The sequence below is a fragment of the Notamacropus eugenii genome, chromosome 4 (genome assembly GCF_028372415.1).
Source record: "Notamacropus eugenii isolate mMacEug1 chromosome 4, mMacEug1.pri_v2, whole genome shotgun sequence".
NCBI lineage: Eukaryota > Metazoa > Chordata > Mammalia > Diprotodontia > Macropodidae > Notamacropus > Notamacropus eugenii.
The window spans coordinates 52,138,233-52,165,139 of NC_092875.1; the positions used below are offsets into that span (position 1 = coordinate 52,138,233).

A 26,907-nucleotide genomic window follows, 5' to 3' on the forward strand; every position below is an offset into this window, starting at 1 on the left:
AATTGCATAAAAGTTTTACAAAAGAAGTTAATTATATTAATGATTATTAAATTATTTTAAGTTCACAGGTCTCCACAGGTTAAGAACTCTTGCTTTGAATCCTTACAATATGTCACTAGTTGCTTATGTTCTGATAAAAGCACTGTAGAAATGTCATGTTCTTATTACAAAGATAACACACTCCACTCCCACCTGTAGAAGGAAGGTCTTCTATTCTGAAGTGTTCTCAGGACAAGTAATGGGCCAACACTCCTGCTAGAGGACTTGAGCTCCATGACACCCATTTGAGACGTGACTGGCTAGTCAAAGTAAGGGGGATGCACCAGATGACAGGGAACTGGAATCCATTTAGCTGGTCTACAAAAAAAGCCAACTTGGCAATCCTGGTCTTTATGGAAAATTCTTCTAGATTGCTGGATGAAACCCCAATCTTACCTGTATGTCCCAGCTTTGCAGGGGATGGGGAGATGCTCCTGGTGACTGTCAGCCTCTAACTCCAGACAAGTTGGTTTCTTCAAGGTATTACAGCAAAACATGGACAATCTCAGGGGTAAAGGCAGTGTCCTGTTTTCTTAGGGAAGTGGGGGCTCTGCTGAGAATGGCAGTTCTGAATTTCTGTGACCTGACCTCAACTCAGTGTCCCAAACTATCGTCCTTCAGGAGTTTGATAGGGACCTCCTTCCTTCATCTGGGGCTACAAGCAGTCTAAATTGTTCCCAGGCTGGCCAGATACCGAGCACACAAGTAAGTCAGACAGGAGAGTTCAAATGGCATTTTCTGCAGTGAGTGTACAGGGCTAAAGTTAATTCAAGTAAGAGTAATGCCATCCTGGAGGACTCAGGAAGTCTTCTACCACTGCCAGCTTTCTAGTGGGAAAATAGGACCCCTAAGAGCAGTGTTGGGTGCATTCTGTCCCATCCAGAAAGTCTTCCTGAAAACAGAGTGGCTAGATTTACACATGGTACACTGTAAGGAGTAAGCAATTCAACCAAGCCCTGTTTCCACTATCTTGAACAGCTTAACCATCCTTTCCATCTACTCCCCCTTTTTCCACACCATCATCTTCCCCCCCACCCCCTCCAACCCCCCTCTCTATGGGAGAGAAGGACTGGGCAGAGACAGACACTTTGGTATGGCAATCTTTATATCCACAACAGAGAATAACCATGCACAAATCCAGGGATGCGGGACTCTATTTACAAAGAAGGTTGCACTGAACTAAATACAAATGCTGTGGAGCGGAAGAAGAAACAGATACATGAATGAACAGAGGTCTGCACTAGCCCTGGCTTTCCCATGCAGACTAAGCCCATTTGTGGCATAGCAATTACTCAGCAATGTCCACTATTGACCAACCTAACCACACCCAGAAATTTGACCTGTCAGGAAGACTTCCTACAACTAGCTTAGTCACCCTACCCGGAATCCCGCTGGGTGAGTGTTGGGGGTGGGAAGTAGGGGATTCTGGTCAGTCTCCCCACCCCAGGCATACTTCCTCTTAGCTGCCGTTCACTGGCTCAGAGCCCTTGATGGCTTGCCAACTTGTCATTCCAAAGCAAAAACATCTTCCAGAACAGCCCATGAGCTAGGATGCTGAATCCCTCAGAACTCAGGGGCCTGTCTCAAACCACATGACTCACATTTTCTGCCTTTTGCCACATAGATCAGAAGTCTCTTCTCCCAGGCAATAACGCATAAACATCTAGATGCAAGTTAGCTGCCAAAGAAAGTCAGCAGGTAGCAGACTGCAGTATGCTACCAGAGTGGAAGGTGGGACCAATAATGCCAAGGAAGAGGTGGGGAAAGGCCAACCCCAACTCTTAAGCAGAAGGCACCAGATGGATCCAGGCCTGCTCGTCTCATGGCCAAGGCTAGCTGGGACCCTACTCCTAACTTGGATCATCCACAGGGATAATGAAAGAAGAGGCAAAAAAAAAAAACCCCAATAAAAGGTCTTAATCTTCACCCCAAGGCAAGCAGCAAGGCCCTGGAAGGCAGCAGCAGGGTCCTTGAAGACAGCTGCCCAGGACAGGTTAGCTAAGAGTCATTTCACACTGCCCTGGAGAGTGGCTATAGTATGAAGGCCTCTAAGCTGGTGAAACTTGAATAATTTAGTCAAGATAACCAAGAAGGGTTATCCAGAGTTCGTCTTCCCTTTCTGTGACACAGGTCCTGGTCTGAAAGAGAAGGGGCGGTCTTTGGGCTGTTAGATAACCTGGTAGGATCTCAGGAAGCTGGAATCCCAAATAATTAATGTGCCTGTATAGTCCCAGAACTCTACCTCTGCCACAACCACAGAACCATTTCTATATTTTCCTAGAAATCTCAGAAAGGCAGGCTCAAGGACTGCGTTAACAGTTCCAATTTTAAAAGTCCTTCCTACCCAGGGCCAGCAGCAGCAACAGTTGACTTCTGGAGTCTTGGGGGCCCTGGAATATCACCAAGTGAAAATTTCCACCAACCCATACTAACAAGCTCCAATCTCAGCTCAAGCCTTGGGCCAGAAAGGAAAGACCCAGTTTAATTGTTGAGGGCTGGAACAATTTCTTCCTGTAGAGCTGAAAGCAAGTCAAGGGACTTTGAACAAGGCCTGGGAGTACTAAATATACTGCCAGGCCGGAACTTTCATGCAGACATGAAGCAGGGTACTTCAAAGGAAAGAAACAGCATCTTGGAACCTGACTCCTCCTCAAAAGAGGGGCAGTTTGTGAGGCCAACAAGAAGAATGACTCCTGAGTGGCTCCTCCCTCACCTCCCCTGCCCAAACATCACCTGCTTTCCTCCATGAAGAGCAAACCCCGTGTAAATTTACAAGACCAGTACATTAAAATCAGCCCAGGGATAACAAGGAACTACACCAAAGGGCAGATATAGTATCCATTTTTAAACCAACACAACTTAGCCAATGGGTCAGAGATGAAGGATCTGCCTCACCTTTAAGGCCAGTGAAAGTACAGATTCACTGTAGGACAGACTCCAAAACACAGATGGACCCTCATCCATTTTATTCCAGTCACTTCCAAAGAGTAACAACCCTGCTGCCAATGCTGGGACCTCTGATACCTTGTATTCCCTGTGAGGAAGAACCTTCCTTCTCCAGTCATGCAGCAGCTTGTACTCTGAAGCTGGCAGCTGGCTGAAGCCCAAGCCCCACATCAGCCAAGACCCATCAATGAAATCCTCCCACATAGGGCAGCAACAAGGCCAGGGTCCTGGATACCTTCCTGAATCCACAGGACACACACCTTGAAGGCTAAATGCTCCAGAACTAGCTCTCACTTGGCAGGGATCCCAGAGAAACTCCAGCAGGTTATCAGCTAACCTTGGGAAGATGTCTTTGTCTTTTACATGCACACCTGGAAGAAACCCTCCATCTTATTCCAAAAGCCAGCCTTCAAACAATGCCTGGAATGTTAGCTCCACTTGTCCTGTCACCCAGGAGCTACAAGCTGTACCACTAGCACAAGCCAACCAAGGTCCTAACATGCAGGAGGGGTGAGGTAGGGCACCCCACCCCAGCAAGAGCACTTGACACTAGTTTGCCTACAGCTACCATGCTCAGAGGCACAGTTAAGCAGGCCTCCCTCCCTCTTTTTTCCGGCTAATCTCAGTGCACCATGCAAACAAGCACACATGGCTGGGGCGAGCACATTGCCTGGCTGGACCATCACCAACTTTGGCCTGACCCTCTAGAAAATGGGAGAGTGATCAGGTTTGTCTTGTATCAGATAGGGATGCATAGTGATCAAGATTGCTGCTGAGGCTAGTGGGCATCAGGAAAAGTATAACTGTTGCAAATAGCATCCTGGCACTGAGGAAATGAGACAAGGGCAAAGGAAACACAGTTGCATATAGGAAATAGAATCATACATTTTAGTAAAGGTCAAGAAAAATTATAGCCCATGAGAGTCACTTGTTAAAGAATAAAAGGGTGAGGGAAAGGGTCGAGATGCTATGATTTGGCATAAATCTTACAAAATGTATAAAGAATCTATGTTTTTCTACAATAACAAAACCCAAAAACTCTAAGTGCAGTTATATACAAAACATGAGAATATTGCTTCCCCTGCAAATGGGTTTCAGGCAAGATGGCGAGGTGGGCAGAGAGGAGATTAACAAGGAAGGGCTTGCACAGGCTGAAGCTGGTCAGGGTTCTGGGACAGGAGGGTGAGGCCACAAAGGAAGGCCTGGCACTTGCTGGATGCTCTGGTTGAGGAAGAGGATTCTCTCTGGTAGCTGACAAACCATTCCATCATCTCAGCCTGCCCCTGGGCTCCCGAGCCTCCTCCCTGGGGCAAGAGGTTCCCAGCAATGACACTCCCTAGAACCAGGCCCAGAGGCTAGTCACAAGTGAGGGAGAAAACTGTGGGGATTGTGTTACCAGCAGCCTCACCATGGGTCTTTGGCCACCAAATGAGAACCCCAGTGCTCATCTCAGGATCCCAAGTGGACACAACAGGACATCTGAGGAAAAGATTTTTTCCCTCTTTAATTTCAGCACACCTCCTTCCTTCCCTGCTCTCCATCTTCCCCAGAAATCTAAGGGTCTATGAAAAAGTTGGGCTAAATGCAAAAGCAAATCAGTGTAGGTATGTCTTCCTTCAGCTGTGATAAATGAGGTCTTGGTTCCTCCTTCTCCTCCCACCAATTACTAGACAACCAAATGGCACTGCCTAGGGGAGAAGCCAAGGCTCACCCTCTGAGGGCAGAGCCTGCACGACCAGGCCCAAGGTCAGCCCACTCCCCTGGGAGCCTGAGAGGAAAGGGAGGGTTAGGCCTACAGTTAATGCTCAAAAATGGACGATGGGGATGGGGGAAGAAACAAGGATGACAAAGAGTCACTGAATCACAGGAGATAACTGCAAAGACGTGCACACACGTTTCTAACTGAAGCACAGCGAGGTAAGGGCAGGCAGGGAAGGCGCCTCTAGGCGCAGGTGGTCACAGGTTCTGGCAGCACTGGAGTTTGTTGGATTTCTGTCCATCAGTGGTGGGGGGGACACTGATGTCTACCACGTTGTTGCCAGGAGATTCATCATGTGCAGAGCGGTCAGCAATCTGCTTCTGGGATACGATGCGGTAAATCTCTGTGGGCATACAGAGTTAGGGTTAGCAAAGTAGGAAAGGGACCTGTCAGAGTTAGCAGAAAAATGCTCAGGTCAAAGCTGTGCCCCACAGAGCTAAACCTTTTGTTCCTGGTCCAAGACAAGGAGCAGAAACAGACCTAAGCAAAGAAAGAGCCCAGGAACAGAGAGGGGCTGTCCTGGTGACTCCCTCCTTCCATTTACATAAAATCAGCAGTTAGGTGGTGCAGTGGATAGAGCACCAGTGCAGGTGCTCAGGAGGACCTGAGTTCAAATCTCACCTCACACACTTGACACTCACTAGCTGTGTGACCTTGGCAAGTCACTTAACCCCAATTGCCTCATCCTGGGTCATCTCCAGTCATCCTGATGAATATCTGGTCACTAATTCAGATGGCTCTGGAGGAAAAGTGAGGCTGGTGACCTGCACAGCCCTCACTCACTCAAAACAAAGTCAAGTGCAAGTCATGTCATCATTTCTCTGATGGCACGGTCTTCTTTGGGCAACAAAGGACGAACACACACACATACATAAAATCAAGCAGCCCCTAGAGCAGAGTTGTTAAGGGCCATCACTCCCAGCCTTAATACCAACTTTCAGTGAAGATGGGGTTCATTCCCAGCTCCAACACATAAAACTTTCATTCTTCCTTTCATCTATGCCTCAATTTTCCATCTGTAAGATGAGCTTGTTTTTGTTTCCTTCTCTTCACTAAGGAGCTTCAGGAATTCATGCATTAACAGGTCAGGTGCTTCTCCTACATGCTTCAAGTATGCCATGCTAAGTTAGCCTTGGGGGACACAAAAAGACATATGTGGGAGGGATCCTGAGCCAGTCACTTGACCTCTGTTTGTCTCAATTTCCTTAACTGTAAAGTAGGGATAATAGCACCACCTACCTGGCAGGGCTTTCTGTGTTTTGTTTGTTTGTATTTTGAGATGGCTGAACCACAAGGCAGTTAGCTGTTTACTTAAAAACAGCACTGGGGTTCTGGGAGAGGGAACTGATGCACCTTCCTGGGTTACTGCAATGGCTTCACCTAGGCTTGTCTGCCTACCTTACTGAATATATATGTGGTCAGGTCTGGGGAAGGGTGACACAACTCCCTCCCCCATGATTCCTCATGCCAGGGGCTTTCTGGAGGGAGGTTGAGGATGGGGATGGGGCCAGATTCAGGACCCAAAGGTAGTTCTGGACCACTCTCACTCTCTTTTCCCAGGGGCTACTTCTGTCTAATTTGGTCAGTTTCTGTCCTTCCTGCCCCAGGGGGTAGGTAGCATAACCCTAAGGCACTGGGAACAAAATCTTACAGATATGACTTCCCTGGCAATAAAAGAAGCTGAGCTACATAACTAATTCTGGCGTCCCACAAGAACAGTGAGTTTCTGGCAGTAGCAGTGTAGCTGAAAGGATTTTTGCTGCATATGAGACATGGTACAAAGGGCTCCACATCCCATTCACTGAATTTCCAGCATCTCCAACTTTTGGCTGCTCTCAGGCTCCCACCAACTCTTAGCTTTCATTTTCCCCTTAGTTTTGCTTTGGATAATTATTTACTTGCCAAGTTATCTAAATGTACTAGAAAACTGACAGAAAGTTGTCCTACTTGGGCATGCAGCCTACTTCCACCCTTGCCAACCATCCAGTAACAGTACATTCCATCAGCTGGAGTCACTTAGGCTCTGACTATCAAATACAGATAGGAGAATCACCTGGATCTCAGTGAGTAACACAGTCTACTGCTTTTGCAGAACAGTATCTTTACCATGAGAATCTCCTATTTCTACTGCCTAGACCTAAATGTATTCGTAGTGTCCAAACCAGGGACAGACAATGGGCTGACTTACATCTGTATACTAACTTGATTTCATCAAAAAACCTATGAGAAAATACTATTCTGGCTATAACCTACAGCTTTATAGTAAATCCACACCTAAAGAGTTACTATGACTGTCCCATTCAGAGAAACGCTTCTAGGGATCTGATTTAAGCAGCTGGAGAGCTGTGAACAAATATAGAAAACCTCTAGAGGGGGTTTTCTTCCAACAAATTTGTTGCTGGTTCCCACTAGGACCAATCAAACCCAAATACTCAATAGGGGTGGGGGTTGGAACAAGGAAGAGAAGCAGAGGGAAGATGGGGGAAATTCCAAACAATTAAACAAGTACTGTTTCTAAATATAATCTTCAGTCATTTTTTAAAAGCAGCATTAACCTCTGCATGATCCAGCAATCTGAACTCTTGAATGTCAAAGGGACTTTTATAGCTTAAAATTCCTAAAACTTAAGTCATTTAAAATAAGAAAAAAATCTTTTTGTCAAATATAAACATCAAAGCTTTATTTTTGAAACAAACTTTTAAGCCTGGAAACAAGATTAGACCAGCTATTTCCCCAGGTTGCTGTTGTTGTTCAGTTGTCTACTCTTTGTGACCCCATTTGGGGCTTTCTTGGCAAAGATACTGGAACAGTTTGACATTTCCTTGTCCAGTTCATTCTACAGACAAGGAAACTGAAGCAAACAGGGCTAAGTGACTTGCCAAGGGTCATTGAGCTAGTGTCTGAGGCCACATTTGAACTCAGATTTTCCTGACTCCAAGTCTAGCACTCTATCCACAGTGCCACCTAGCTGCCCAGATTTCCCCAAGAAGACATTTTTTTAAACTATCACATTCCCCCTGCATTTTTTTCTCCCTTCTCCCTTTTTACCTTCCCTATAGTTATTTCTTCCTTCATCCCATTCCCTCTCTCCATACTGACCATAATGTAGCAACATGATGTATTTCTTATTACAGAATTTCAGAGAATGCTAGAACTGGAAGGGATCCTTAAAAACCACCTAGTTCAAACCCTTAAAGAAACAGATCCAAAGAGGGAAAGAGATTTACCTTAGGTCACAGGCAGACTTGGGAGCATACTTAGCACTAGAACCCAGGTCTCCTGACTCTCCAGGCCATAGGTCCTTCAACTTTGCAAAGCTGTTTTTAGTGACTAAAAGTTTGTCTTCTTAATTTTTAGAGTATATCAGTGAATAAATGAGTTACTGGAGAAAAAGCACTTTGTAAGCAGAAGGGGCTATGGATAATGTATGAGCTAGTCATAATTTCTGCCACTAAGACCACCGAATTGCTTCTTGGATTCCTGCTTCAGGCCAAGGTTTAATCAGCCCTGCCATATCCATGCCACACTCACCCCAGGTCAAGGCACTGCTCACCTGTGAGAATGTTCTTAAAGGCTTCTTCCACATTGGTTGAATCCAATGCTGAAGTCTCAATAAAAGACAAATTGTTTTTCTCTGAAACAAAGACAAGATAATTCTAGTTAGTGCCTGGGAACATCCTAATATCCTCCCTTCCTTACCATAACCCCTTAGAGAATTAGTTCACTTTTATACTGTCCCTTGCTAGCAACCCTGCTCTCCAACCCCAACCTTGGCTTACTCACATACCGTGATGGCCTTTGTTCTGCATGGCACAGGAAGAAATCACAAACTGGGCCGATTACAAATTTATGTTATATAATCTCACCTGGACCCTCATTGTGGAAGGGAATGCTTTTCTATCCTGCCAATCCATCTGTCATCCCACTCACAATTGTGGCGATTCTAAACTCTTTCCTTCCAGAGCTCCATTTCCCCCCACCTTCTTATCTGGGGACCTTGACTCATATGTCCCCCCAAATTGAGGCCATTTGTTAAGAGATCCCTCTTTCCCCCTCTTCCTTATTCAGACATCTCCTGTATCTTCCTTCACCCTTCTCTTACACCAAGAAGTAGACTTTCTCCTTACCAAAATACGTCCCCTTTACATGCACCTTTGACTGCCTCACCTTGTTTTCTCCAGCAGACTGCTCACTCTGTCCTCTCCATTTCCTCTAAAATATTCAGTCTCCATCTACTGGCTCCTGCCCTGCTGCCTACAAACATACCTATGTCTTCTCCATTCTTAAAAACCCCTCATTGATCCTACCATACCAGCTACTGCCCTACAATTCTTTACATCTTCTCCACTAAACTTCTTGAGAAAGCTCTCAACACTAGTTGCTTCTACTCTCATTTACTTCTAAAGATTTCACAATCATTTTTAAAAAATTTATCTATTTAAGTTTTCAATATTCATTTCCATAAAATTGAGTTCCAAATTTTCTCTCCATCTCTCCCCTCCCCCACCCCAAAACACTGAGCATTCTGATTACCCCTTCCACCAATCTGCCCTCCCTTCTAACATCTCTCTCTCCCTTCCCTTATCCCCATCTTCTCTTTTGTCCTGTAGAGCAAGATAAATTTCTATACCCCCATTACCTGTATTTCTTATTTTTCAGTTGTATGCAGGAACAATACTCAACATTTGTTCCTAAAACTTTGAGTTCCAAATTCTCTTCCTTCCTCCCTCCCCACTGATCCCCACTGAGAAGGCAAGCAATTCAACATAGGCTATGTATGTGTAGTTTTGCAAATGACTTCCATAATAGTCATGCTGTGTAAGATTAAGTATTTTTCCCTCCATCCTATCCTGCCCATTTCTTCTATTCTCTTTTGACCTTGTCCCTCCCCAAGAGTGTTGACTTTTAATTGCTCCCTCCTCCCATTTGCCCTCCCTTCCATCATCGCCCCAACCCTGCTTATCCCCTTCTCCCCTACCTTCCTGTATTGTAAGACAGGTTTTCATACCAAATTGAGTGTGCATGTTATTCCTTCCTTGGGCCAAATGTGATGAGGGTAAGCTTCACTTTTTCCCTCTCTCCTTCCCCCTTTTTCCCTCCATTGAAAAGGCTTTTTCTTGCCTCTTTTATGAGAGATAATTTGCCCCATTCCATTTCTCCTTTTCTCTTCCCAATATATTCCTCTCTCACCCCTTAATTTTATTACTTTTTTTAGATATGATCCCTTCCTATTCAATTCACTGTGTGTGTGTGTGCGTGCGTGTACAGCTAGGTGGTGCAGTGGACAGAGCACCAGTGCAGGAGTCAGGAGGACCTGAGTTCAAATCTCACCTCACACATTTGACATTCACTAGCTGTGTGACCTTGGGAAAGTCACTTAACTCCAATTGTCTCATCCTGGGTCATCTCCAGTCATCCTGATGAATATCTGGTCACTGGATTCATTTGGCTCTGGAGGAGAAGTGAGGCTGGTCACCTGTACTGCCCTCCTTCACTCAAAACAAAGTCAAGTGCAAGTCATGTCATCATTTCTCTGATGGCATGGTCTTCTTCAGGCAACAAATGATGAACACACACGTGTATAATCCCACCAACTACCCCAGACACTGAGAAAAATTTCAAGAGTTACAAATATTATCTTTCCATGTAGGAATGTAAACAGTTCAACTTTAGTAAGTCCCTTATGATTTCTCTTTCCTGTTTACCTTTTCATGTTTCTCTTGATTATTATGTTTGAAAGTCAAATTTTCTTCTCAGCTCTGGTCTTTTCATCAAGAATGCTTGAAAGTCCTCTATTTCATTGAAAGACCAATTTTTCCCCTGAAGTATTATACTCAGTTTTGCTGGGTAGGTGATTCTTGGTTTTAGTCCTCGTTCCTTTGACTTCTGGAATATCATATTCCAAGCCCTTCAATCCCTTAATGCAGAAGATGCTATATCTTGTGTTATCCTGATTGTATTTCCACAATACTCAAATTGTTTCTTTCTGGCTGCTTGCAATATTTTCTCCTTGACCTGGTAACTCTAGAATTTGGCTACAATGTTCCTAGGAGTTTCTCTTTTTGGATCTCTTTCAGGAGGTGATCTGTGGATTCTTTCAATATTTATTTTGCCCTCTAGCTCTAGAGGGCAGTTTTCCTTGATGATTTCATGAAAGATGATGTCTAGGCTCTTTTTTTTGATCATGGCTTTCAGGTAGTCCCATAATTTTTAAATTCTCTCTTCTGGATCTATTTTCCAGGTCAGTTGTTTTTCCAATGAGGTATACTTCACATTATCTTCCATATTTTCATTCTTTTGGTTTTGTTTTGTGATTTCTTAGTTTCTCACAAAATCATTAGCTTTCATCTGTTCTATTCTAATTTTGAAAGAACTATTTTCTTCAGTGAGCTTTTGAACCTCCTTTTCTATTTGGTTAATTCTGCTTTTTAAAGGATTTTTCTCCTTGTTGGCTTTTTGAACCTCTTTTGCCAATTGAGTTAGCCTATTTTTAAAGGTGTTATTTTCTTCAGCATTTTTTTGGGTCTCCTTTAGCAAGGTGTTTACTCCCTTTTCATGATTTTGTTGTATCTCTCTCATTTTTCTTCCCAATTTTTCCTTCACCTCTCTTATCTGATTTTCAAAATCCTTTTTGAGCTCTTCTGTGGTCTGAGACCATTGAATATTTATTTTGGGTGTTTGGGATACAGAAGTCTTGACTTTTATGTCTTTCCCTGGTGGTAAGCATTGTTCTTTCCCATCTGAAAGGATGGGAGAATACACCTGTTCACCAAGAAAGTAACCTTCTATAGTCTTATTTTTTCTCCCTCTTTTGGGCATTTTCCAAAAGTCCAAATGACTTTTGGGTTCTTTGTCAAGAATAGGATATACTCTGTAAGATCTCAGTTCCTCCAACATGGCACAAATCAAGCCTGCACACTGATCTGGTAGCAACCAGAAACTTTTGTACGCAGAATCTGTGAGTAGTAGAATTTCTTCTCCACAACAGCCTCACCTCCAGTTCTGCCACGCCAGCACTCAGGGCTGAGGTTCAGATCAGCTGCTCAATTCCTCCAGGGGCTTTAGGTGGGGGTGGAGCCACCACTCAGGGCTGAGGCCTCCAACAATGGATGCTGGCTGCTGTTTGCTGTGGAAGCTGCTGCCGCCAGTTGAGGCCTTTGCCGCCACCGACTGGGGCCAGAATTGTGGGGGGGACCCTGCTCCCTTCTTGGCCAGCTGAAAAAGTCCTCTCACTGACCTTTGGTGCTTGTGGATTGAGGGCTCTGCTGCTGCTGCCTCTGGGGATTCTGCCCCAGTCAAGGCTGGGCTCAGCTCTGCTCCGCCATGTGTGCGACAGACCTTTCCTGTCGGCCTTCCAGGTCACCCTGGGCTGGAAGTCTCCTCCATTCCATCATTCTGTGGCTTCTGCTGCTCTAGAATTTGTTGAGAGTCATTCTTTATAGGTATTTTATGGGCTAGAGTATATGCATCTTTCTACTCTGCCATCTTGGCTCCGTCCCCCCAATCTTCTGCAATCTTGCTTCCAATCTCATCATTCAGTAGAAATTGCTCTCTCCAAAATCCCCAATGATCACTTAATTGCCAAAATCTATTCTAATCACAATTCTCATACCTTTTTTACTTAGCCACAAATCTTGGCACTGTTGATCACCCTCTCTTTCCTATCTAGATTTTCATGACATTGCTCCTTCCTGGTTCTCCTCCCATCTGACAATTTCTTGGCTAGATCTTCCTCCAAGACTCCACAGGTGTCCCCAAAGGGTCTGTCCTGAACCCTCTTCTCCCTCTTTATTATCTTGTTTGGTGATCTTATCAGCTCCCATGGGTTCAAATAGCAACTTTATACAGATAATTCTCAGATATATTTGTCCAGTCTTGCCTCACCCCTAATCCCAGTCCTCCATTATCAACTGCCTTTTGGACTTCTCAGAGGCACCTCAGAATCAACATCCTGAAATACACAACTCATCATCTTTCCCCAAAATCTCTCTTCTCCTAGGTTTCCTGTAACTTTCTAAGGATCTACTATTCATGAGTCAGTTTCCCAACCTCAGTATCATCCTTGACTTCATTCTCATATCTAATTTGTTGTCTTGTTGTTCTACCTTCACAACATCTTTTCTTTTTTTAAATATACATCTTCACTCACAAAGCCGTAACTTCGGTACAGCTTTGCAAGTTGACAAGTTACATTTATTATCTCATTTGAGCCTCATAGAATACCTGTAAGGTGGATACTAGGTATTATCGCTATTTTACAGTTGAAGAAATATGCTTAAATGACTTTGCCTGGGGTGTCCTAGCCATTAAGTATCCAAGATGGGACTTGACTCCAAATATGACTGACTACCAAGTCCAATAGGCCAGGAAAAATGTCTTGATCAAGATTTATAATATCTCAGAGGCAGAGTCAAGTGGCGGAGTAAAGTAAGGGACTTGCCTGAGCTCTCCCCCAAACCCATGCAAATATCTTTTTAAAAAATGACTCTAAAATTCTAGAGCTGCAGAACCCACAAAAGATGGAGTGAAATAAATTTCCAGTGCAAGACAACTTGGAAAGTTGGCAGGAAAGGTCTGTTGCACCAGGGTGAGAGAGGAGCGCCATGCCATATCAGCACAGACTGGGCCCCAGCAAACCTGGAGTAGGTCTTGGGAGTGACTGAATCAGCAGCAGCTGCTTCAGGAGCTGTCAGCCTACAGATGGCAAGGAGGTTAAACAGCTGGTCAGAAAGAGATTACAAGGGTCTTTTTGCTAGCACTGAGGCAGGACTCTGCTGCTTTGCCCAAACTAGAATCCAGGTTCTGGGTAACAATCCCAGGGCAAGGGGGAGCACTCTCATAGCAGAGCTTGCAGCCACAGTGCAGGGGTTCCGCTCATAGTTCCAGGGCAGAAAAGAGTGCTTGGGGTTGCTTATAGACCAGAGCACAGGCCATGAGAGTAGTAAACACTCCTCCTTAGATCATACCATCTTGGAAGAACCGAAAACGTATAGGTCCTTATAAGTATCTCTGAAAACAACTGCACAAAACTCCTGAAGCTTGGGGATAGTGCACCCTCCACCCTAGAAGCAGAGCCCTACTTTAACAGAGAATTAAAAAGCAACTAACAGGACTGAGGATATTTCCTCATTTGCTTATTTGCAAACAATGGGAAAAAAGATTTATCAAATCTCTACATTGGATTTTTTCTCCCTAAAATAAACTGCATTATTTCCAAGTATGAAACTTACAAATTAATCGGAATGCCAAACACAAGGGTACATACAAATCCTTCTCTATTGGCACATTTCAGTGACTGCAATTTAACTAAAGCCTCAACTTTACTACCATGTTCCCCCAAATGTTTCCTAAAGGACTTTGGACAGCTTTTCCTCTATTTGTTTAACTTCACCTGTACATATTCCATAAAATCTCTATCTTCTTGTTGAACTTGGCATTTTTTTAAATTACTGTTACTATTGGTTGTATCTCCAGCTAGGTTTTTCTCAATCTGTAACTGTCCTATCATTTTCCTCTGTAGAAGGCCCATGTGTTCCTTGAATGCTACTGGATGCAGCACAGAACTTTCTCCATCATTTTTCAGTTTTTCATAGTTTCCACATCTTATTTAATCTGCACAGCTGACCAACGATCCTGAGTGGGCAGGTGCAGAAAGTGAAAAGCTTAGATCTAGATTCTTCTTTTCTTTCCTCATCTCCTCTCTTTCTGCATCCTCAGCACTCATTTCCAGGAGCTTTACTCTTTTGTAGTCTTGCCCTTTTGCAATGAGTCCCTTTTTCCTTTCTTCAGCTTGCAGACCCCACTTCCAAAGAGCCTTCATAGCCTCCCAGCCCATAAGCAGCTGCAGACCTCTTCTCTTCCTCCCCAGTCTCCTGATGACTTACCTCTGGAGCTTCTTCCTTTTCACTGGCTCAATTTCCCCTCTGCTTGTGAGCAACCAGGCTGTTCCTCCTCCTTATACTGCAGTCTCTCTTTCAGTTTTGCAGGTCACTGCAGATCTGTCACTTCTCCTCTACTTACTTCTGACCACAATATGTGTATGTGTGTGTGTGTGTGTGTGTGTGTGTGTGTGTGTGTGTGTGTATGTATGTGTATGTGTGTATGTGTGTGTGTTTGTGTGTGTGTGTTCATCCTTCGTTGCCCAAAGAAAACCATGCCATCACAGAAATGGTGACATGACTTGCATTTGACTTTGTTTTGAGTGAGGGAGGGCTGTGCAGGTCATCAGCCTCACTTCTCCTGAGTGAGGGAGGGCTGTGCAGGTCATCAGCCTCACTTCTCCTCCACAGCCATCTGAATCCAGTGACCCAATATTCATCAGGATGACTGGAGATGACCCAGGATGAGGCCATTGGGGTTAAGTGACTTGCCCAAGGTCACACAGCTAGTGAGTGTCAAGTGTCTGAGGTGAAATTTGAACTCAGGTCCTCCTGACTCCTGTACTGGTGCTCTATCCACTGCACCACCTAGCTGCCCCGGCCACAATGTAAATGTCTGTTGACTGACTTACTAATTGACCCTGGAGTCCCTAAATACTGTTTACCTTTAGGACCCAAGAAACCTTATAGGGCTGTCTCTTACTCTCAAAGTGAACACAGGAGCTTCTAATGTATGTAAATTTACATGAGTCAATATACATATATGCATTTATAGCAACATATAAATGTGTTTATATAGATTTGGCAAGGCAGTTTGGCACAGTGGACAGCCTCAGTTAGGAAAATTTTAATTTCAAGTCCTGCCGCTCACATGTATTAGCTGTGTTCCCCAGATCAAGGCTCTTAGCTTCAGTGCCCCAGACAAATCTCTAATACTACAAGCTTCAGAGCATGGTTGATCTCAATTGGTGGAAGGAATTTCTTACCAGGAGTTCTTTATATCAATGAAATCTCAGGCGTAGTTAATTTTTTCCAATGATATCTATCCATACATTGTGATTTATAGGGAGTAATCACCCTTTCTGAAAGTCCTCCCACAATGACTGCTTATGGAACAGAGTCAACCCTGAGATACCAAAGGTTCAGTCTGTGGGGAAGAAGGTCTGGTAGTTCGTCACCAAACTGAAGAAGCTACTATGACAGGCCCCAGGGGCTGCCCAGGGCTAGGGGTGAAGGACCAGACCAGAAAGTATAGAGAAGCTCAATACCAGCTTGCCCACAAAGTGATGAATTTTTCAATCATAGCAACTTTCCAAGACTAAATCCTAAAAGGCGTTTTGACCTGCATCAATAGGGATTATCCACCAGCACCAACATAATTACATAATACTAAAGTGCATGTGTAAATATGTGTCTGTATATTATAAAGTGCAGATCAATGTACAACCTACAAATGTTGTCCAGAGCCCTACCATATAGTAATAATATGTGGGAAATGGGAATCTATGAAATGGATACATGAGCAAAATGGTTCTCAGGATGGAAGTCTATTACTGCTCCTTTCATTGGGAGTCAACCCTTTAAAAAACTCACCTATGATTCAATCTTCTCCTCCCTCCTCTCTTCCCTACTGACAGGGTAGATAACTCCCCATGGAAAAGTTCTGACCTGATGCAAACTCAACAACCTCCTAGCAGGAAAGTAAGTGATGGGAGGTTTTGCCAAATCCACACAAATGAGGAAAACTGCACTTGGGACAAAGTCTGTAAGATAGGTACAAACTCAGAACTTAAGGTAAGTGAGTTTAGAGGGCATTTATGGCCCTGCTCTGGAAGCTAAAGTCACTTTCAGCAAAGCCCTATTGAAAATACTACCAGCCATTCAAGAGAAGATAAAGTCAATGGGAAAACAGGATTTAGTCTATAAAGAATTACTTAGAACTGTGTCAAGAAAGGCACACATCTACATGGCTCTGAGGAAAAAAGAAGTTCTGATCTTCAACAGATAGAGGCTGATACCTTTACATTAAAATTTAATCAAGAGCTCATATGACTCACATGCATATACTTAGCTGAGTTTTTCCACTCAAAAGTATTCTTCCCTAATAGGTGGAACATTCTTCTAGACAAAGGGAACTTTTTTTAAGCGTGAAGCATCTCATAAATAGACCATATATTACCTTTTACTTTATGAAGAAATAGAAGAGCAAAGTTTCCTGAAAACACCACAAGGCACAATGGAGAGAACATGGAACCAGGGATGAGAAGTTCTGGATTTGATTCTAGCTCCAGACACCTACCAGCTCTATGACTGCAGGCAAATCACAACCCCTATGAGCACTGGTTTCCTTATACATAAAATGAGAATAATTATAATTGTACTACTTACCCTCACAGGGTTATTAGGAGGTATTTGTAAATCTTAAAACACTCTAAACCAAAGAATTATTACTTTCCCCTGGTACAGAATAATAATTTACATGATGACAGAGACCAAACCATGTTTAATCTTTCTATTCAGATACCTAGTACAGGGTTTTGCACAGCAAAGGATTAAGGATTTGTTTGCTGAATTGAGCTGAAGGCACTGAACTCAGTTCCAGGGCAGGCAGACAATGCTCCCAGATTCAAATTTGCCACCTTCTGGAGTGCCCCTAAACCAAGGCCACCCACCTGCGAATGCCCGGGCCTCATCAGTGGGCACAGCACGGAGGTGGCGCAGGTCACTCTTGTTTCCCACCAACATGATCACAATGTTGTTGTCAGCATGGTCACGGAGTTCTTTTAGCCAGCGTTCCACATTCTCATATGTCAGGTGCTTGGCAATGTCATAGACCAATAGGGCTCCCACAGCCCCTCGGTAGTACCTAAGAAAGGATTAGCAGGACATTAATTTGGCCAAGTAACCACACTGGCTTTTGCTTCAAGCTATATTTTAGCACCATGTGTTCTTTACAAACCAGAGATTAAAACAAGATCCAGAAATAGGGCCAGGAACTACCTTACCAAGAGCTGCAAGAAGTCAGTGATCGCAGAGCTCCAAATATGACCCACAAAAGTAAAGCATTTCTCATGCTTCCTGGCCCCACACCACCAAGGTCCCCAGAGTCCTCACCCACCCAAGACTACTTCCTTTGACAAGTACACCATACTCTAATACTATTTTCTCCCACATCTTTATTCTTACATGGAAATTTACTCATCAGGCACGTACAGAGTCACAGAATCTGAGTTGAATTTGACTTCAGAGGTCATCTAGTCCAATGTATATCTGAATAGAAATCTCTATCAAATGCAGCCCTAACCTGGGAGTCAAGAATACTAGGTTCTATTCCCAAGCTATGTCCCACCTCACTATTCTCCCTCTCCCGGCCTCAGTTTCCTCCTCTATGAAGTGCTCATTCAGCTTCTACTTAAAGACTATCAAAGAAAAAGAACACATTCCCAGCCCTCTCCTAACTATGCCTTCACTTCTCAGCCTGCTGCAGTGTGACTTCCAACTACCCTACCACCCACGTGAAATTGCACTTACCAAGGGTGTACCAAAGACTTACTAACTACTAAATCCAACAAGTTGCTCTCAGGCCTCAGTCTTCATTACAACTATGCAGCATCTGACACTGTTCACTACCCCCATCTCCAAGGCAAGTTTTCCTCTCTGGGTTTTTTGAAACACTACGCTTTCCTGGTTATCCTTCTACCAGACTGACCTTTGCCCTTCTCAGTCTCCTGTGATTATCATCCATGTCTCCACCCTCAAAGTGTGATTATACTCAGGACCCAATCTTATTTCTTTGGATAGTCTGTACTCTCATCAGTTTCCATGAGTCAAATTATTCTCTTCATGCAGATAACTGCCAAGTATATGTATTTTGAGCTGCAATTATGGAGCACCACTTGCTAGCCTGCCAGACATTTCTATCTGGATGTCCCAAAGGGATCTCAAACTCAACAATTTCTAAACAAAACTTGCGATCTTCTCCTAAGACCTACCTTATTTCTGAATTTCCCTATTTATTTGGAGGGTCTTCCCTGTCACTTTGGTTCACAAGCTGGGATTCTTCATTCCCAGCATGAATTCCTCACCCCGTATATTTAATTAGTCACCAAATCCTATCATCTTTCATATCTGCCCCTCTTCTTCACTCCCATATCCACTAGTCTATTTCGAACCCTCATAATCTGTCACATGGTAATGCTTCTTAATTGGTCCCTGTCTCTAGTCTCACTCACCTCTCCAATCCCTCCTCCACAAAAACTACCAAATTGGTATTCCATGGACCATGTCTCCAATAAGCTTCAGGGTTCCCCATTCTCTGTGAAATCAAATACACTCTCTTCTGTGAAGCATCTGAGACCTTCCCAATCTGGCTCTAACCAAGCCTTCTGGATTGATTTCACATTATTTCAGATAACATAGTGTGGAAAGAAGATTGGGATAGGGGTCTCAAAGCCTGTTTCCTAGTCCCAGTTGCATCTACATTTTATTAGTCATAAGACCTTTGACAAGTCACTTACCTTTTCTAAGCTTCAAGTGCCCACATCAATAAATTAGGGAAAATATTTTCTGCTGTATCTATGACATGTGTCATCAGAATCGATGAACACAGTTTGTAACTCAAAGGAGCTATTCAGATGTATGGCAATCCCAATTACAGTGATAATAAGATTAAATGACACATTTCTGCCTAACAGCTGCAGTAGGTCTATGCTTGTCAAATTGGTGACACATTGCCTATAACTGGCCTGCAGGCATCCTGAAAAGGCAAGAATTTCAAAGACATCAGGTCAGTCTTTCACTCATGTAGAGGCAGAGGTATTAAGGACAGGGTCCTCATGTAGTACAGGATATTAAAAGATAGGGTTGAGGTTTTTATTCAGAGTGGCTCTTTCCACCCATGCCCATCTAATAATCAGTCATTGATAAAAGATATCAGCTAGATTTACTTACAGGTTAAAGGAAAAGAAACAAGGAGCTCTGTGTTTATCTTAGAAAAGCTGTGTGTCCTGGGAAAGCTCAAAGATATCTACAAGGTCAGCAAGAGAAAGAAAGAAGGAAAATGGCTTTGCTGTCAGAAAAACTTCAATGAATAAGTATGCCAAGATGTTATGCATATATACAAGTTATGGTCTATAGATTCTATTATAGAATTGGTCTACAGATTCTATTATAGAGTAGCAATATATTTGGGATGCAGGAGAGAATTCTAGGATTTCTTAGTCCTTACAAATCCTTGCAGCAGACTGCAGGCTGAAGCTTTTTAGGACCGAAGCTACCAAATTTCATTCCCATTTCAGAGGGAGATATTTGTCATAATGGTAAAGGAAACTCTATAGTTTGGGCCTAAATGCAGTGTTGACCCCTTTGTTCAATACCAATGAACCAGAGGCAGAGGTATTAAGGATACAGTCTTCCCCATGCCCTCATATAAGATTGGGATATTAAAAGCTGAGGTCTGGGCTTTCATTCAGGAATAACTACTACTAAAAAGGAAGTGATCTTTTGACAGCCAACTTTTGTTCAAAAAGGAAAGAAACAGAGTGCATAGATTAGGGCATTGGTTTCTTACTATTAGCAGTGATTCTCTCCTATCAAAATTCTGTCATGGTGTCTTGCTTAAAATTGACCTGGTCTGTCCTGGTGAAGAGTAGATTCAATCAAGAATTTCCCTTCTCTCAAATAGGACCGATTTCTCTCGTCTAGCGGGCTTTCCACGTACCCTCTTACTAAGAATGCGTCATCAGGGCCTCTGGCCTTTATCTTCACTCAAGAGCAATAGCAAGGGGTCCTTTATCTACTGCAGTAGAGGAGATGTCCAAACAAGGACTGGAAAAGATCTTTACAGTTTGGCATAGGCAGAATCTAGATAATGAATTACAATGGTAATATATGTGAAGTTAGGTTAAAAAATGAGCTGCAAAAAATACAAGATGGGGATGGTGTGGCCAAACAATAGATCAAATAAAAGAACTGGCAGTTTTACTGGACTGCAAATTCAATTTGAGCCAAAAGTGCTAGCTAACATTGTCGGCCAAAACAGAAGTGATCTTAGGCTGAATTAAAAGATTTACAGTGTTCAAATCAAAGAAGACAACAGTTCTACTATACCCCATAAATATCCTTCTTAAGATAGGATATACAACAGAACCAAAACAGAGAAGGGCAACCAGGCTGAGAAAGGGACACAGTCATAGGAGGATTAAAGAAGATTTGGAAGCAGAGGCACAATCATGATCTTCAATTACTTGACAGACTATCATAGACAAAAAGGACACAACTGGAACCTCTGGTGGGAGAAGGGGAATAAAGGTAGAGGAAATATAGTGAGATAGCTTTTGGCTCAATATGAAGAAAAGCCTTCTAACAATGAAAACTGGCCCGTAATGGAACAGATGCCTTGTAAGGTCCTACAGGTATTCCAGCAGTGGCTAGACCTGTCAGGAATGCTGTAGATGGGATTCCTGAATTGGATGGGTGGGTAGATTAGGTGATCCCTAGGGATCTCAGACTTTTGACAAAATCCCACTGACACCACTACTCTTTGTGCAATGGGACTAAAAGTAAGAGAATCTGTTCTTCTCACTTCTTACCAAAAGCAAGCCAGGTGTGAGTATAAAAAGGTAAGGAATCTAGTAGTGCTCAGAAAATAGGCAAAAATATCACCCAATTTCTTTCAATCATTAACCAGAAAACAAGGAAGGTAGAAGCATGTTCCAAGGCAACATACTCAGGATGCTGAGGAGGCAACTCTCACCATGTGGGAGGCACAATGAGATGACCTGCCAGCTCTAAGAATCTATTATCCCCGCTCCCTCCTCTGTACTCTTGTAACAACCTGTCTCAGTCATCTGGTGCCTGAATCACATTCTGCCTTACAATGTTGTTACTTAGTTTAGACCTTACCTCCCTTTCTAGATGTTAGAGTAAAAATGTGTTGGTGCTGAATGGCATTTTATGACTCAGTACTTCCATACACACTGCACCTCATCTGATCCCTCAAAACCATGAAGATGTCTACTGCACTCCCTTGATGCCAGAATGTCATGTGCTGGTGACCCTTGATTCTCAAAGGATATGTATGTGAAAAGCAACCTCTGCAGGTCCAAACAAGCTGGGCCGAACTTCAGAGTTTTGATCTCTATGTCCATTTTCTGAGAAGCAGCCTCAACAAAGTAAATTACACAAACATATACTAAGTGGAGTGGGGGAGGAAGGGGACAGAAAGGACAAATGAGATGTACACAAACAATTATAATCCAAAGCAGAGAATGAAAAAGGGCCTAAGGTGCTTGTAAGGACATTCTGTTTATCTCTGGGGAATTTCAACCTCTTGGTGCCAGTCTATAAAAGTATTTTTTAACCTGGAGAATTTGTAAATTAGAATTTTGTGGTTTAACTTGGCATAATGAGGAAAACATTATTGTTATTTTTGGTGAGGAAAAACAGTTTTTATATAGCTTATTTCATTCCAAATAAAATATGAATTTTCTTTAAAAAAAGTATTTTTAGAAAAGATCCTCATTCTGTTAACTTTCTTATTAGTTATGCCTTTCAGTGGCAAATTTGGTTATTTAAATTTGCCATCTGTGTCTTCCTCCAATAACTGATAAAAAGTATTACAAAAAGCATTGTCCAGCATCAGGCCCTATGGCGGCAGCCAACGGAGACTTCCCTCCAGGCTGATGTCAGTCTGATCATGCAATCACTTCTGAACTCATCTCATATTTTTCCCTTTTGGCCACAAGGAATTTTTGAGGGGCACTGACTGTCAGAGGTTGAAGCCCCTTTGCTAGAAAAAGATGAACACAACCTAGAAGCCAGACAGGTCTACACTTCTTCCTCTTTGGAGGGCCGTGGTCATTCATTTGCCTCCCTCATTTAGTTTCAACATGACTTTCTTTCAGTTCACCTTGAATGCACTACCTAAAAGATGGCATTATCAGAGACAGCCACTAACTCCTGTTGCTGAGTATGTCATCATATAACATATGGACCTCATGTGTGACAATTAAAAGGGAAGACCTACTCAAAACACCCCAAAGGAAGGCCTTCCCCTATGGAGGTCACTGCTTGGCTATCAGGGTCACAGGGCAGGAAGTCAGGACTGATAGCAACTATGGAATGTTCATGAACTTGCGGCACCCTACAGAGAAGTTACTGTTCTAGAAAATGGAAGGGGACTTATATTTTAGATTTCCTAGCTGGAAAAATCTCAAATTCAGTCAAACCTCTTGAACTTTCTGGGACACCAGCTAAATTTTGCTTCCCTAAATTGTAACGGGATGAGTTAGAGCCGACCCCTATCCATTTCAGGACGCCACACTGAGAGCCTGCCTAGATAACCTAGGGTCTTGTCAGTAGGGGTAGAACTAGATGGATTTCAGGAGGAAGGGTCTCGTTTGCAACGTGGCAGTTCTTTGTCCTGGCTCCGGATGTCCAGTGGAGAAGACACCCATATAAGGAAAGGTGATAGGTGATAGGTTCAATGTGAAAGGTGACAGGTGATAGGTTCAATGCAAGGCTTAGGAATGTTTTACGTAGTTAAGACTATATATGCATGTGAATTAGATGAAATAAACGGAGTCTTCACCACCTCTGTCTCCTGCCCCATCTCATTACTCACGAGATCAAGGCCTCTTGCCGGACAAGAGCCTTAGGTCGGGGTTAGGGGTTCCCGTAAATGGTCTAGGGGACCACAACACTAAATGGATCCCATGTTTCTGTTCTACATTGGCTCTGCGATCTTGGCTGTGGGGTGGGGACTCTTTCTGCTTATATAGACTGAGGCCCTTCATGCCTTCCCAGCCCACACAGTTCTTACTCCGGTCCACTGCAGGGGATCTGCCTTTATGTACTGGAGGTTTTCCTCCATATCTTTTAACATTTCAGAGATAATAGTGGAATGCCTGGCCCACAATCTGTTATCCCTCAGTCTCCTACACTACCAGCCTACCTCCTTTTCCTTGATACACGTCCTTGATAATGTCTATTTAATTATGTAAAAAACATATATGTTTAGGCTACTTAAAGATTATCACCAATGAGGCAACCTAGTATGGCAACCATAAAATCACTTTGTGAAGAAACACTGATGGAAAATACAGAATGAACTAATTATAAATGACTGCATGAAAACCATTTAGTAGTGTCTCCAGTGTTTCTGGAACAACAACTCTTTCCTACCATTTTCCTCCTCATGTCTACAAAGAGAGCAGAGAAGAAGCTCTTCCAGGTTGGATCACCTTGGCCTGTTGGCTGGAAGGAGCCTTTGACACACTGAGCCTGTAGAAATGCAAACAAACTCTAGCATCTTCCTTGCTGGACCCAAATCTTGCTTCCACTGGGGAACAGACACTTTTGGAGAAACTTTCTAGACACGAACAGGCTAAGGAATGAAATGTAGCTTGACATAGGCAGCATTTTGTCTGAGCAGGCGGAACTTACGCTGATGTGATTGCCCGGTACCGCTCCTGACCAGCTGTGTCCCAGATCTGGGCTTTTATAGTCTTCCCATCCACCTGGATACTCCTGGTAGCAAATTCCACACCGATGGTACTCTTACTCTCCAAATTGAATTCGTTTCGAGTGAATCGTGAAAGGAGGTTGCTCTTCCCCACCCCAGAGTCACCAATCAGCACAACTGAAAAAGGAACAGAATATTCTGTAAACTTAAAATAATTTCAGGGTCTAAGTCCCTGCCTCTAAGGAGAGAGTTCTTTCCACTAAACCACAGAGATTATATTTGAAAAAATGTAGCCAAGGAATTAACCAGTCACATTCTAAATGTCACCTAGGACCATCTTAACTAGGGACCAGGAAGCAAAATTCTTTTCCTGCCCTGAACACAGATACTCCAGTCCAAGATACCTCAGGAATATTTTATGAGAATTAAACCAGCTGATCAATGAGAAAGGATGGTAATATGGTGAAATAGAATAGAAATAGAAAACTCTCCAGAACAAGGAGAGCTAAACTCTATTTCTGGCTTTGCTAATTTACTGTGTGACCAACTCTGGGCAGGTTTCTTCCCTTCTCTGGGTCTGTTTCCTAACCTGTAAACATGAGGTAATAGGACTAAAAAGATGTTCTCTAGCTGGGACATTCTTTATTCTAAGAGTGTGGAAGATAATGTATGTAAGATGACTTGCGAGTCTTAAAAGCACTGGGTAAATATCAGCCATGCTGCTGCTACAGGTCCCTTTCTGACATTTCCTGATCCTTTCCAGTTCTGTAGGTATGGCATAAAAAGAGTTACAATAAATCTATGCTGCCACCACACTTGAGATTTTTGAGCACAAATACCCTGGAAATGGATTTTTTTCCTTTAATCTAAGACTTCCAGACTGCTAGTTCCTCCTGGACCTACAAGCACCCCCATTCCTTGGGTCTTCCACTACCTCATTCATAGGCATCCCCCTCCTTCCACTCAATCCCATACTCAATATACATAGAACAAAATAGATTCATTTATTTAAGAAGAAAAAACACCCCAAGCAGATTCTTGGGTGAATCTCTACAACAGGCAACATCAGGAGTGTCTCTGAGGGCAAGGCAAGTGAGTTAAACTTACACCAGGCCTTATCTAGGCAGGCTGGATTTTACTTATTCTCTTTTAAAGAACAAAATTTCCCTATGGCAGAAACAGACAGTAACAAAGAAAAACTGACCTAAAATCATAGTTTTAGAGCTGAAATGGATTGGCAGAAATATATATTCCAACTCCTAATTTTACAAAATGAGGAAAGGCCCTGAAAAGGAAAGGAACTTGTCCACAATCCAAAGTAAGTCAGTGGTAGCACCCAGCCTAGAGCCCCAATTCAGGATCCTTGTGTAATGAAGTGATCCCCTGGCATCAAACTATCTCTTGAGGCCCAAGGTCATGCTAAGTCAACTTGTGGGATAGAGGGGACATGAACTGATTTTTAATCAGTTTTTTTAAAAATAGTACATCTAGCACAATTAATTCTGGGAATTATAAAATTCTCCCTCTCAAGTGAAATGCCATACTTCCTGCAAGTAACTAGCCTAAAAGCCCCAGGGAATGGTGAGGAGGAGATATAAGTCACCACCCCTTATCAAATTGTCCTTTCTTGGAGCTTTTGACAAGTAGCTTTTATATATCTAGGACCTAAGCTGGGCTTAGTTTCCCCTGCAATGGTTCTTCAGAGATTTTGGTGCTACCTCTATCGTATTTCAACAGCCTAGGGTGAAATATGGGGTGCCATCAAACCGTGGTCCCACAGAATCTACCTTCAGACAAGATCACCCTCTTTTTCACTAAATTAAATGTGAAAGACACAGCAACAATGATTATTTTACAAAGAGACCATCATTCTCCACAATCTTGTCTCATTTCTTGCTGCCATAGAAATGTCAGACTTAGAGTTAAAAAGAATTTCAATTTGGCAGGTGTGGAGGGAGATGGATTAGAGAGGGGAGAGACTTTAGGAAGGAAGAAAACAAGCATTTCTGAAGTGCCTACTATAGGTCAGGCACTGTGCTAAGCACTTTTCAAATATCTCATTTGATCCTCACAACCACTCTGGGAGGTAGATGCTCTTAATGATCCCCATTTGAAGCAAAGAGAGGTTAAGTGACTTGTACAGATCACACAGCTAGGATGTATGGCTAAATTTGAATTCAGGTCCTCTTGACTCCAAGCCTGACACTATTCATTGTACCACCTAGCTGCCTCTTTAGGGGGAAGGCTACAGCAATAGTCCAGAAGGAATTCATCTCTAAGTACCTAGAGTTTCAAAGAGTTTCTTGGGGGAACTGAGAGGCTTAGTGACTCAAAATAGTACTTCAAATCAAGAAGCATATTAAATGTTTACTATGAGAGCTGAGAATAAAAATACAAGTGAAAATAAAAGATCCTGCCCTCAAGGAGCAGAGGGTATTTCTAGTGTGACAAATCCACGGGTGGAATGAACTTCCAGGGTAAAGAGGCTTCTGAGACATGGCAGAGAAAGTCTGGAGAATATACATATATTATGATCCCCTTTTTATGGATAAGATAATATAGCAGTGGACCTGGAATCAGGAAGATCTCAGTTCAAATCTAGATTCAGACACTCAGTAGCTGTGTCACAGAACCTTTATCAGCCTCAATTTTCTTATCTGTAAAGTGGGAATAATAATAGCACCTCCTTCCCATGGTTGTGGTGAGAATCAAACAAGAAATTTACAAAGTATTTAGCACTTTTAACTTGCTACATAAATGCTATCTATTATAGCCATTATTATTCTTGTTGTTCCTGGCAGCTAAAAGCAGAGCTAAGACTC

The 26,907-nt window shown here is 43.0% G+C and overlaps 2 protein-coding genes across 3 annotated transcripts in view; both read right to left on the bottom strand.

Moving 5' to 3' along the window:
- Positions 1-26,907, bottom strand: part of HNRNPM (heterogeneous nuclear ribonucleoprotein M) — a 177,337-nt gene that overhangs the window by 68,886 nt on the left and 81,544 nt on the right. The gene's annotated exons all lie outside the window — the stretch shown is intronic.
- The window catches only part of RAB11B (RAB11B, member RAS oncogene family), a 40,152-nt gene continuing 14,371 nt past the window's right edge, over positions 1,127-26,907 (bottom strand). The window contains exons 2-6 of one of the 2 annotated variants that reach the window (XR_011965458.1): positions 24,067-24,262; positions 17,295-17,488; positions 8,298-8,378; positions 4,880-5,087; positions 1,127-4,464 (exon numbers count right to left, since the gene is read on the bottom strand). Coding sequence is in view for 1 of the 2 variants with exons in the window: in XM_072600953.1 (XP_072457054.1) it covers positions 4,942-5,087; positions 8,298-8,378; positions 17,295-17,488; positions 24,067-24,262 (617 nt within the window). In the remaining variant the exon portion in view is untranslated. Of the gene's footprint in view, positions 5,088-8,297; positions 8,379-17,294; positions 17,489-24,066; positions 24,263-26,907 lie in introns of both variants that reach the window. The other variant, XM_072600953.1, reaches the window with a different exon arrangement.